Raw genomic sequence first — 14,190 nt, 5'->3', positions numbered from 1 at the left:
CTCTATCTGCACTGTGCAATATGGTAGCCACTAGCTACATGGCTACAGAGCCATTGACATTATGGCTGGTCCAAATGAATATGTTTTGTAATAATATGTTATTATATTTTTGAAATAATATATTTGAGAAATTAAAAACTCAGTACAAAAAAACAGGATATAAAACATCTCCTTAACTAACCTGAATTTAAATTAAAAGACAATGTAAAATATCTCACACATAAATTTTATATACTAAACATAATTTACACAGTAAAAAGGTAATAATATTTGGGGCATATTGGGTTCAATAAAATATATTATTAAGCATAATTTTACTTATTTCTATTTATTGTTTTTTAATATTCCTATTATAAAATTTTAAATTATATACATGTCTCGCATTGATGGTTTACATTATATTTGTATCAGACAGTGCTGCCCTAAATGATCAACTATAGCTCCTTTGTAATGGCATAAATATTTGAAGTTGGTACAAAAGGCAGCCTGACTTTTATTTTATCATCTATGAAATATAAAGGTTAGGCTTTTATTTTATCATATATGAAATATGAAAGTTATAGGAATGTCTCTGCTCCTTTTTTCCCAGAGAGAGAAACTCATTCTTAAAATATAAGAATATAAAATAAGACTTCTCAAAAAAGTCACGAAACATTATGACATTCCATTGAATAACTAAATGATATACTTATTTTAAAGTTGCTGAATTTCTCAATTTCATTCATGATTACTAGACTATCAAATCAATATCAATAAATTATACAAATTTTCTTAATTATATATATTTATAATCCGTATCTTTTGTTTATAACTATATCATACCATTAAACATGCTGTTGGCAATCGCTCCACAAGGAGCAATTGGTTTGTCTTCATTTCTTCGGTAAGGCTCACATTCTTTACTGGGATTCTGATGTTTGAAAGGAAAAGAAGAAAGAAATTATTACACAGGCCTCCAGGAGAACTATGAGCTAGCTATAATTACTGATTAAAAATTCAATGCCTACATGTGTCACACTTGCAATGCATACAGAATAGGTCTGTATTGTAAAGGTTATAAATAACATCACATTTAAATACTCAAATTATTTCTTAACATAACTACCTTACATAAAGGTAATAAATGTATTACCTTTTTAATGTAACCCTTCCTTGCATATATTTTGTCATATAGGGATATATCAAACTGACTCTTTAAAAAAATTTTCATGTGAACACCAAAATCATACCACAAAGAGTTTTCTGTTGAAGAAAAATTAAGAAGCAGTCTGCCGTCAATTTTAAACCGAAAACAGACTGGAGGTTCCAGGTCCAGCTATATATTATTTGACTTTGGGCAACTTCCTTGATTTACCTGGGCCTTACAAAGTGAACATGTTCAACTAGGTAATCTCAAATTGTGTAAAATTCTAGGTTAATCTCATGGTCCCATGTCAAAGGAAGGAATGAGGGAAGGATGGAAGGGAGCTAATGTAGATTCCTATATACCGCTCTTTTTTAAATTGTGCATCCAGATGTAAGGAAAACAAAAAAACGTTTGGACTTAGTCCCTACTGAAGATTTCAAGGAGATGTGGCAGTTGCAGGGTTAAACTAGAGATTCTACCAAGAATCTCAAGTCTGAGATTAGGTATCTGTCTGCATTGTTCTGAAACTCCAAAGCTACAGTAAGCCATGTTTCAAAACACATTAAAAGGAAACAAACAAACAAACAAACAAAAAAACCAGACTAAGATATTCTCATTTGGAAATTAACTAGAACCTGCTTAGTCCTCTTAGGGCTATTCTATTACCAACCAACACTGGCTTGTATCCATATTCTCTGTGTCTAGACTGGATAAAGGACTGCCCACATAGAAAAGAAGGCTAAGGAAACATGTGGCAGGGATCTCATAAAGTCTCTTAATATTTGATTTCTCAGCTTTCTGTTCCCTAAGCCATCCAGATTTATAAAGTTAGTACTCTGAGACCATGAAGATAGACAGTATATAACTGGCTTATGACTACTGGAATGTCTTGATGAAAACGGCCATTAAAAAAAAAGGGTTTTAAATACAAATAAACTCTCAGAAGGGCAAATCTATCCTAGTCACTAAATTCTTCAGTAAGTTTTAAAAGAAAGGAAAATATTATTTACTACCTACGCATCAGGTACTGAATGCCAGATACTTTGCAGTAACTGGTTTAGCAAAGCCACATAATGAGTACCTAACATATCATGTACCATGCAAGGTGCTCAAAACAGAAAACATTTTTTAAAAATAATAGTCACAGTGAAACAGAGGAAATAGATCCATATACAACCCATAATTAGATGAAATAAGAGCCATGATGGAGGTGTCTATATTCATTCAACATATACTTCTTAAATGTCTTCCATGTGCTAAGCACTGGCAAGGTGCTTGGTATATAGTGGTTAAAGAAAGCCATGCTCCCTGCCCTCATGATTTACAGTATAGCTGAGAAAACAGAAGACAAATAAATATATAATTACAAACTACAGTGTTATGAAAATAGTGTGCAAGTATTAGTGCAGGAAGGCAAAATAAATTTTGTGATAAGGAAAATCTGTGATAAGGAAAAGTTGGTTCTGGAGGTAGTATCATGTAAGTTAAGGCCTAAGGAAGAATAGGAGACCAGCATGTGAGAGGCAGGCAGAAGAAGGTTTTAAGCAGAGAATATATGCCATTGAGAAAAAAACTAGATATTTCTGAGAAGGTAAAAGGTAAATGTAGGTAGCGTATGGGAACAAGGAGAATGACATGATGACACTGGAGGATTATGCACAGTTCGGTCATCCTGAGATTTTACTCCAAGTGCTAGTAGACAGACCCCTGAAAGAAAAGTGGTATTTACATTTTTTAAAAAGATCACTGTAGTGACTATGTAGAAAATGACCTCAAAGTAGGACCAGAACAGATAGTGTGGAGAGAGTTTGGAATGAATGATGTGGAGTTAGTTAAGCAAGGTGAGAAGTGACTTGGGATAAGGTATGGGTGAACTAAATACGTAAAGGAGTTATTTTGCATCAAAGGGCACTAAAGATAATAGCAGGCCTCCAGATGAGAGGGCCTCAAGGGTAAAAGTTAAACCAACATCCTAGGCAAATAAAATGTAAATGCCAAAATGGACAGATTTACTAGGTCCCAGGAATGGTTAGGGAGCAGCAGACGTTGCCCAGAGCAGCCAGGTCATAGCAGCATAGGTACCTTAAAGACAGAGTATGAAACAATGAAACCAGAATAGCAGGTTGACAGCAGATTGTGAAGGATCTTATATATGATATTAAGCAACCTGGACTTCAATCTGTCCACTCTTAAAATCTTTGAAAAATCTGAAAGCCACCTGGTCTTAAAATCATGTACTTTGATCGAGCTCAGGGATCAATAAATGATAGACTGCAGGACAAATCCAGTCCACCACCTGTTTTTATAAATAAAATTTTATTGGAACACAGCTACACTACACACATCCATTATAAGTACTGTCTGTGGCTACTTTCTTTCTAGAGTGGCAGAAGCGGGTAGAGGAGTTAGGAGACTGCAAGACCTACAAAACCCAAAATATTTACTGTCTGGCCCTTTACAGAAAAAAAAATTCGTAATTCCTAGTGTAGTATAAAAGCTTTGCTTGAAGCCTATAAGAAAAGAATCAGTCTCTGCTTCTTTTGTCCTCACTAAAAACAGGGTGTATCTACCTTTTAAAAACTATAAATCAACCATTTTCTGGGTCTCTGAACACACCCAATTTATAATCCCAGCCAACAAATTCAGAAAGGCCTAAGAACCTGGTATGTCTCACAGAATATCATCTTCTCTGGATTTGAGTCCTATCCACCACATGGATTGCAAAATGTCGCAGACCTAACCAGAATCTTTCAACAGACTTGCTATTTCTTAAGATCTCAACTCAAATATCAGGGACTAATAATAAAACCAGTAAAGATAACCTAGAGCAGCTATATGGTTAGCTGCTCCAAAACAGGTCCATTTTGGTCACAATATAGTCCTAAATCGCATTCTAAAAGGTTCACTGTGTCTTTTTTTTTTTTTTTTTTCTCAATATTTATTTCTTTCTGAGAGACAGAGCACAAGCTGGGGAGGGGCAGAGAGAAAGGGAGGGGCAAAGAGAGACGGAGACAAAGAATCTGAAGCAGGCTCCAGACTCTGAGCTGTCAGCACAGACCCTGACGTGGGGCTTGAACCCAAGAAGCAGGAGATCAGGACCTGAGTTGAAGTTGGATGTTTAACCAATTGAGCCACCCAGGCACCCTGTTTCTAAGAAATACTAAATAGCTCTGGAACTCTGAAGATTTGCTGCATTAGCAACAATTACATAAAATACTTGGGCACCAACCACTACTATTTAAAGTTGAACACCAGTCAAGAAACGAAGATCTTCTAGCCCAAATCAGTGTGGGCATCAGAAGGGGAGATTGTTTAAAAGATATTTTAGAGCTCCACCCCTGTAGAGACTGATTTACTACACTTTGGAGAATTCTGGAATCTGTATTTTCAAACAGTTCCTCAGACAACTTTTCGATAACCCATCCTTTGAACTTTCCTACTCAGGCTTTCCACAAGTTAAAAAACAGACAGCATACATGTTCAATTCTAAGACACAACTTCAGAAATTAAAAGTAGTTTATTTATACATTTCTACTAAGTATAACAGGAATGAGCAAACTCAAACAAGAACCAGTTATACCCAGAATACTAGACTCATCAAAATTCTATTACAATTAATAAAGCAAAAATCCAATGATACTACTAGAAAGAAGCAGGTAGTAATGTATCCTGATTTTAAGAAATCATTAATCTGTGAAAATTCCAGGTAAAAAGAATTTTTAACTAAAAACCCTCACCAAGCAAGTATAAATTACAAGTAACACTTTAATTTCATCCTAACATTATTATATTTAACATTTGTAACTGAACAGTTGCTACATATTGTTATTTATATCTATCATATTTTCATATTTCATCATTTTACTTACAAGCAAAGCACTAACATCTCCATTTAGCTGACTATCATCTCGAGATTTCACGTAACGACGATGGTTTTGATAAAAATTAGACAGTCCATAATACATAAACACATTGCCCTAGAGAAAGGAAAGGGAAACAATTTTTATTTGAAACTACTAAGTACAAATTTCTTTCATGCATACTTAAAGGCTATGTCATTTGGACTTTATTAGTTTAGAATTTGTGGTAACTTAAAACAAGTACTAGAATGAATCCTACCAATCCTCAACAATCTAAAGCAGTACAAACTGTAAATAAAGTTAAAGAAGGTATGTGACAAAAATCAAAGAGTAAACTTTGAAAGTATCCTTAAAGACTTCAAAGAAGTACTATTGCATTAATAAAATGCCTCAGGGAACCTATGAGCATATTATCTACCTTCAACTTCAAATTTTCTCTAATTCAGATTAGTCTTCACCCAGAGTCAACTTTACAAAGAGATAATGGTCAACTTTCATTTATTGCCCAAGTAAATTCTGAACTTGAATTGAGACATAATATATTTCGCAACAAGCTACTACACATAATATAAATAATTAATAAATTATTAGTAAAATTTCTAAGATAATGAGTCAATGCATAACAATAAAAAATACTTTAATATAGTTGGAGGAGCCAATTAGAATACTTTGGGAAAGAAGGGTAACCTACATACACTACAATTATTGAGAAGGTACCACAAAACCATCTTGAATGACTTAAGGTTATAAGAGGTAGCAGAAACATTAAGCTATTTTCTCATTTTTGGTTGCCACCTCCATAGTCTATAATCAAAAGTAACTCAATAAAAAAATTCAATAACATTTCAAGTATGCTTTATTTGATTTGCTATTTTCACATACACAATCATTTATTTAAAATTTGATTTTCAAATGAATGTCAAATTATGCAAAGCTTTTTAAATTTTTTTTTCATTTTTGAGAGAGAGACAGAGAGACAGCGTGAGCAGGAGAAGGACAGAAAGAGAGGGAGACACAGAATCTGAAGACAGGCTCTAGGCTCTGAGTTGTCAGCACAGAGCCCGATGCGGGGCTCGAAACTACAAACCGTGAGATCACGACCTGAGCCAAAATCAGACACTTAACCAACTGAGCCACCCAGGCACCCCTCAAATTATGCAAACTTTCCCATTCCATATAAAGAAAATGTTTACATACATAAAAACTCTTTAATTTTGGTTATCAAAAATATTACAGAAACAAAGAATATCCTTAAAAATATCTCAACTAAGAAGCAGTATAGTAAATTCAACTTATAAACTGAAAAAGAAATCCTTTCAGTGAATACTGAGACAAAGTAACTCCTAAAAGGCTGTTAGTGCAATTCAAAGTTTGGTCTTGTGAAGAGATACAGAACCCACAAAAAAATGGGCTTTTCAGAAAGAGAAGCTTTGGATGGGGCTTTTGGATGGGGAAGGAAACTACTGAAGCTTCTAATCACTACAAGTCTGTTGTATCTCCTTAATTCTCTCTGTTCTGACAAAAGCAGAACTTAATGCACCTATCTTTATAGTTTTCTTCATCACAGTGGAAAAGAATAGAACTTTTATGATGTTTTAAATTTGTATGTTATTCCTGCTGAAATATAGTAAAATAATTAAATTACTGTCTTTTCCCAAATTTATTTTCATGTTTTTAAGATAGTGTTATTATCCTTTGTCTCAGTGCAAGAGCATCTATAACCACTAGATGGCAACCATCTACCAGGGACTATAAAAGTCACTGAGGCCTTTAAGAAAATTTTAAGTGTGGAAAAACCTAAAAAGTTATCATGTATAAAAGTAGTTTTGCTCCCTGAAGAATAAAACAATAATTTTTAAGCTCAATTTTTAGGTAAAGGAAAGCACAACCTGGTCATATAATGCCTATTCTAAATCTTTATGTCCTTTATAGCATCTGCTCAAATTCCAATGACAGATAAGTATGAATGCAAAAGATACACTGACACACACACACACACACACACACACACACACACACACACAGTGTTCCAACTGCTTATCAAGACATAAAAAATCAATAAGGTTTCACTAAGTGTTTGCATTTATGGTAATTCATACGAGATAGAAAAATAATATAATTTAAATGATGAACGAATTAGTAAATTTCTTAAAGTAAAACTTGACTTAGAATTAAAAGTAAAACTATTTTATGTAAACATGATACAGCTTTGATTTGTACATAATAAAATTTTCCAGTGAAAAGGTAAAATGTTTTAAATTTAGTTTATAAAGTACTATTTAAATAAATACACATATTTAATTACCAGAGAGCATAATGCAACAGCCAAACAAAACAATCTTGCTCAAAAGTGTACGTACTTCAATAAATTAAAGTGACTACTCTACTAAAAATGAAATAACTAGTAAAAAAATTTTAATAAAATATTTTTTAAAGCAGGCTTTTCTAACACATTGAGAATACTGACCTCAAATGATTGTTCCAGTGTGAAGTTAATGGTACAAATACAAGGTGTCACATTCGGAGACAGACATTTATTGCAGGGACTGGAAGGGTCTGTTCCGGTATAATCAATCTGTAAGAGAAAAATTTAAGTAAGCGCTCTCTTGAAGAAAGTGAATATACTCTGAAATAACTTGCTATTCAAAAGAAAAATGAGTCCAATGAGACAACTGACAGTACAGAAAAAAGTTGTTTTTAAGGTAATCTATTTTGACAAAGTAAGGTAATAAAAACTGAAGAGGGTCCTATATTATTCTACTGGATCATCTTTCCAAGTAAATTCCTCTCTCCTTTTTACCAAGAGAAATATAGTTCTAAAATCAGATATAAAATTCTTGTTTTTTAATATTTTTATGTTTATTTATTTTTGAGAGAGAGAGAGAGAGAAAGAGAGAGAGGGGAGGGGCAGAGAGAGAGGGAGACAGAATCCAAAGCAGGCTCCAGGATGTCAGCACAGAGCCTGATGTGGGCAAATTCACAAGAGTGAGATTGTGACCGGAGTCAAAGTCGGACGCTCAACCAACTGAGCCACCCAGGTGCCCCAAATATAAAATTCTAACTACATGATGTATAAAGATTTAATCTGCTATATAATGTCTAAATAATTAGGGGCGCCTGGGTGGCTCAGTTGGTTAAGCATCCGACTTCGGCTCAGGTCATGATCTCATGGTTCGTGGGTTCGAGCCCCACGTTGGGCTCTGTGCTGGCAGTCAGCTCAGAGCCTGGAACCTGCTTTGAATTCTTTGTCTCCCTCTCTTTTTCTCTGACCCTCCCCTGCTCTCTCTCTCTCTCTCAGAAATAACTGAAAAATTTTTTTTAAAAATTTAAAGTCTAAACAATTAAAATACCAAATTGATACAGAGATCAGTAAACCAATTATTGCTCTTCCTAATTATTAATTCTTAATCTTCCAATCTTTAATACTTTTCAGTCATCTTAGCTTTCCATGGTACATTTTCAAATTGAAAAAAAAACAACTATTAGGTATCTCAAGAGCTACCATTAAAAAAACAAAAACAAAAACAAAAAACCCTGGTATTGTAAAATAATAAATTTGTGTTGTCTTTGTCCTGGTTTCCTGTTAGGTAGCATCTAAAACCCTTGGAATTTCCCCAGTGACAGGAGTATGCTTGTTTTTGATAAGCCACTAGAGTTTGCACTGAAGAGAAGCTCAAGATGGGGGCTGGTCACCAGAAAGAGTATATGTAATTAGGGACTTTGGCCCAGCCTGACCTCTGGGAAGAGGGAGAAGGGTAGCAATTTAGTTCAATCATGTGGGCTAATGTTTAATCAATCATGCCTGGTCACGAAATGTCAATAAAAACTCTGGAAATGGAAGCACAGGGGAGCTTCCTGGTTGGTTAACCCACTGATGTGCCAGGAGTGTGATGTGCCCTGATTCTACAGGAAGGCAAAAGATTCTGTATTCAGGACCCTCCCAAATCTCAACTTATGTGTGTCTGCATTTAGCTAGTCCTAATTTATGTTGTTTACAATAAGACTGCAATCCTAAGTATAGCATTTTCTCAAGATGAGTCATTCAGTCAAATTACTGAATCTGAGAAGGGTCACAAGAACCCCAGATTTACAGTCAAGTGCAGAACACCTGATGATCTCTAAACTTGCAATTGGCATCTGAAGAACAGCCGTGTGTGTGTGTGTGTGTGTGTGTGTGTGTGTGTGTGTGTGCGTGCGCGTCTGTCTGTCTGTGTGGGGGCGAGGTCTTAGGAAGCCCCCGGATTTGTTGCTAGTTAACCAGAAGCGCGGGCAGCCTGACTTGCAGCTGGTGTCTAAAGTGGTGGCAGTCTTGTTGAGAACCATGCCCTTACACCTGTGGAGGTTGATGCTAGCTCACAGTGGTTAGTGTCAGAATTGAATCCTCTGTACTCTACCTATTCATCCCTCCCTCCCCTAACCACCAGCAACCAATGATCTTTTTACTGTCTTCACAGTGCCTTTTCCAGAATGTTGTACATCTGAAATCACACAGTATATAACCTTTTCAGATTGGCCTCTTTCACTTAATATGCACTTAAAGTTACTCCATGTTTTTCATGACTCAAGAGCACATTTCTTCATGTTGAACATTATTCCAATTTCTGGATGCACCACAGATTATTTTTCCATTCACCTACTAAAGGACATTTTGATTGCTTCCAAGTTTAGGCAATTATAGGTAAACCTACTATTCATGGATCTATTTAGATGGATGCTAAAACATCCTTGTGCAAGTTTTGTGTAAACCTGTGTTTTCAGCCAATTTGAGTAAATAACAAAGACTAGGAATGCTGGATTGTAGGGTAAGAGCATGCCTCATTTTGTAAGACTGCCAAACTATCTGTACTATTTTGCATTCCCACCAGCTGTGAATGAGTTCCTGTTGCTCCACATTATTGCCAGCATGGGCTGCTGTCAGTTTTTTGGATTCTCACCATTTTAATACATGTACCGAAGGATCTCATTTTAATTTACAATTCTCTAATGTATGTTATGTATCTTTCACATACTACTTGTCATCTGTATATTAGGGACTAAATGTATCCTCCCATAATTCACATGTGGAAGTACTAGTTTTCAATGTGATTATATTTAGAGATGGGGCCACTGGAAGATAATCAGGTTTACATGAGGTTATGAAAGTAGGGCTCCCCATGATGGGATTAGTCTCCTTATGAGGAGAGACCAAAGCTCTCTTTCTCTCTCTATCCTGTGAGAACAAATTGAAAAGGCAGCATCTGCAAAGTCAGGAACTGAATCTACCAGTACCTTGATCTTAGACTCCCCAGACTCCAAAACATGAGAAATAAATGTCTGTTGTTTAAGCCAGTCAATGTTTTTTGTTCGGTTTTTGGTTTGGGTATTTTGTTTTGTTTGGTTTTTTTTATAGCAGCCCACGCTAAAACAGAGTTTGTACTAAAAAGTGGGGTGCTGCCACAACAAATACCTGTAAAGACATAAGTGGCTTTGGACCCGTGTAAAGGGTAGAGGCTGCAAGAAACTGGAGATGGATACTAAAAATATAAACATTAAGAGTAATTCTGCTGAGACCTCAGAAAGAAATCTGAAGAGTTAGAAAGAAAGCTACCATCCTCTTAGAGAATGAATAAATAATCATGAACAGAATACTGGTCAAAATAATAGATGGTAAAGGCCATTCTGATGAGGTCTCAGCAGAAACAAGGAACGTGTTATTTGGCAATGGGAAAAAAAGTGATCCTTATTATGAAGTAGCAGTGTTCTAGTGTTTTATGGAAGGCTGTTTTGTGAGGGATGAAGTTGGATATTTAGTTGGAAGATTCCTAAACAAAGTGTTGAAGGGGTGGCCTGGTTCCACTTAACTGCTTAAGTTAAATACAAGAAGGGAGAAATGAATAGAAGCAGAAATAATGTTAAGCAAAAAGGGACCAAAACTTAAAAGATTTGGGAAATTCTTGACTATCCATATTGCAAAAATTGAGAAATGCTGTACTGAAGAGAATACTAAGTGTGTGTGGCTGAACAAGCACTAGATAAAGCTATTAGTGTGGGTGTGAACCGTGGACCTAAGCAGCCGTTCCAGCAGAAATGCCAGTTTGAACTAAAGAGGAGTCGGAACAAAATGAAGAGGGCTGTGGGACTTCTTAGGTCCTACAGGACTCAGTGATAGAACCAATTTGCTACAAACATGTGCTATTGTTCTTCAAAACTAGGGAAGAACTACCCCAAAGATGATTCAGAGACCATCCTCAGTTGATTCTTCATCCTCAGCTCAAAGATGAAGAAGGGTTCAACAGGCCAGATGGCAGCAGCCAAGAAAGAGCCTTGCAGCAAGACTGCCAGCCTGGTGGGTCCTGAAGGTAGAGCATCAAGCCAAAGAGGATTACACTTGAGCCTTAAAATCTAATGGTATCTGCCTTGCTAGGTTTTGAAGACTTGCTTAGAACTTGTCATCCCTTTTTTCCTCTCATTTTCTCCCCTTTCAAATGAGCATGTCTATGCTCTGTCAGTTCCTCTACTATATTTTGGAAGCACAAACTTCTTATCTGGTTCAATAGGTTCACAGCTGGAGAGAAATTTTGCCTCAGAATGAATGAACCTAAAGTATCACCCATATCTGACTGAACTGATATTTAGATGACACGTTAAGAGTTGATGCTGGAATGAGTTGAGACTCTGGGGGACTGCTGGGATGGAATCAAAGTATATTTTGCATACAAGAAAAACATGAATTTGAGGAGCACAAGGGTGGAATGTATGAAATGAATTTATCCCTTCCAAAATTTATATCTTGAAGCCCTAACCTCCAATTATGATGGCATTTGGAGGTGAGCCTTTGGGAGGTAATTATGTTTAGATGAGAGTTAAAGGGTGGGGCCCCTAGGACAGGATTAGTGTCTTTAGAAGAAAGACTATGTCTTTTAAAAATGTTTTTCCTAGTCTGTGGCTTGTGTTCTCACTCTTTCGATAAATAAGAATTTATCTTAATAAAGGACAAAAATAGCCGTTTAATCTTTATTTCTGAAACTGAACATTTAAACTTTACATATAGATGTTCAATTTTTCTTTATAATTGGAAAAAAGGTTAAAATCAATATATGGAAAATAGAGCCAGCAATTAATTGCAGCATCTGAGTGCTTTTCAAAAAACACAAAACTGCTTAATCTTGATTTTGTCAAACTTCTGATATTGAAATGTTCTCCATCAAGCTTATTTGTTTACTAATGAAACTTTGTTTAGAGAAAATATTTTTTCGCTGAAAATATCTAGGAAAAGTTAGGTACATAACTAAAACTAGCTAAAAACACAGGTCTCCTAAATGAAGAGAGTCAAAGCATATATAATTTAGTACTAGACCTGCTGGGCCACAACCTTCCACTCAGGGCCTGTACATGCACAATATTCCACCTGAAAGCCAAGTTTTATGATTCTGAAAAGATGAGGCCATTTAGAAGACAGAACTATATTTAAAAATCTATATTAAACTATATTAATTTTTTTCAAATTTTTATTAAAAAAATCTCTGCACATTTTCTCTTTTTTAAGACAAATTTAAGGATATAAAAAAAAGTTGCCAGCTGGGCCTACTACCATTTTGTATACCTTTGAACAAAATCTTCTCAAATCACTCTCTTTCAAATTAGTTTCTAGGGCAAAGTAGGAAAGAAGCATTATTAGTTGTGAATAAGCAAGGGTATGCATTATTTATTTGAACAAAAATAATTAATAGGATAGAATGTAAAATCTAATCAATTATAGAACAGTATATTAAAACTGAACATTTTATTGGAACCAAGAATAATTGCTGAATATTAAATTATACTTCAACAAAGTAAAGGGATAGCTACAACATTTACATAACAACCTTTGATTATAATTTTCAAAATATACAAAAAATTGCATGATTTTAGAAAATCTGAAAGAAACTTTTAATTTAATTTAATTTTTTAAAATATTTTTTTATTTTTGAGAGAGCACGCAAGCAGGGGAGGGACAGAGAGAGGGAGACAGAGAATCCAAAGCAGGCTCCAAGCTCTGCGCTACCAGATCAGATCAAGACATGAGCTAACGTTGGACCCTTAACAGACTGATCCACCCAGATGCCCCTGAAAGGAATTTTTTTAAAAATCCTATCATTAACATATTAAGCCCTACTACATGCAAGGCAAAACATATGGTACAAAGTAGATACAAGAGCAATCATTATCTTATACTTCAATACACCTTACACATTCCTTCCTATTACAGACACACTGGATATCATCTGATCCTCACCAAAAGCCTAAATTGTTATCTCCATTGTATGCAAAAAGAACATATTCAGAAACCTGCCCAAGGTCATACAAATAGCAATAGCTGGTACTAGGCTAGAAGTGAAGATTTCTGACTCCAAGCCCAATGTTTCTCCCACTAAACTTTTCCTGAAGAATCATCAGTCCCCTTTGCTTCTAGAAGACTATTTTAGTAAAGATATCACATGAATACAAAGAAAACTACTATAAATGCTAAGTGCCAACTGAAAGCTAAAGTACTATGTGAACCAAACTTTCTTAATAAGAAAAAAGAACTTGAACTGAGCCATTAAAATAAAGAAGAAAAAAAAACATTTGTTCAAGTGAAAGAGGGGGAATACAGAGAAGCAAGGAAGTAGAGAGCACAGGCATTAAAAGCACTTAACATATAATGTCTATCAAAAACTACAATAGTCCTGGCAAAGCTTGTTTTTATTTTCCTTATTTTAACCTAGGAAACTTTTAGGCAAGTTCAATAATTTTCACAAGATTACCCTGCTAGGAACGATGAGCAAGAATTTGAACCTAGCTCTGCTTTTCTTTAAGATCTATGTTGTTTTCACGCTAGTAGGAAAGGTTGGTCTGCATTGTGCAAGTGGAAGAAGAACAGGGGTATAATAAGGCAGCAGGGTACCCTAGAGTACTGAGTAATGTATTTTCAAGTATTTAAACTGCTTCTTTTCCTTTATTAATAGGTAATATATCACTGTAGAAAAATTCCTGTCAAAAATGCTCACCAGATAAAGGGAGTGAAAGAATGAAATAAACATCCATATTTAAGTTATTTACAGCCTATTAAAAGCAACTGAATGATTTTTTTAGATTGAATCACTCCATTTTAATCTTTTTTGAAGATTAGGGGTTTTTTTTTAATTTTTTTTTATTTTTTTTATTTCTAGGAGAGAGAGAAACAGTGTGAGCAGGAGAGGGTCA

At 35.1% G+C, this 14,190-nt stretch overlaps 1 protein-coding gene across 1 annotated transcript in view; it reads right to left on the bottom strand.

Annotated features, from left to right (window-relative positions):
• Positions 1-14,190, bottom strand: part of TMEM30A (transmembrane protein 30A) — a 36,380-nt gene that overhangs the window by 6,793 nt on the left and 15,397 nt on the right. The window contains exons 2-4 of the mRNA XM_039245787.1: positions 7,454-7,561; positions 4,996-5,103; positions 823-910 (exon numbers count right to left, since the gene is read on the bottom strand). Coding sequence (XP_039101718.1) covers positions 823-910; positions 4,996-5,103; positions 7,454-7,561 — 304 coding nt within the window. The remainder of the gene's footprint in view (positions 1-822; positions 911-4,995; positions 5,104-7,453; positions 7,562-14,190) is intronic.

The sequence above is a fragment of the Hyaena hyaena genome, unplaced genomic scaffold (genome assembly GCF_003009895.1).
Source record: "Hyaena hyaena isolate Hyena2069 unplaced genomic scaffold, ASM300989v1 scaffold_270, whole genome shotgun sequence".
In the NCBI taxonomy this organism is placed as follows: domain Eukaryota; kingdom Metazoa; phylum Chordata; class Mammalia; order Carnivora; family Hyaenidae; genus Hyaena; species Hyaena hyaena.
This window is presented reverse-complemented; position numbering and strand designations above follow the sequence as displayed.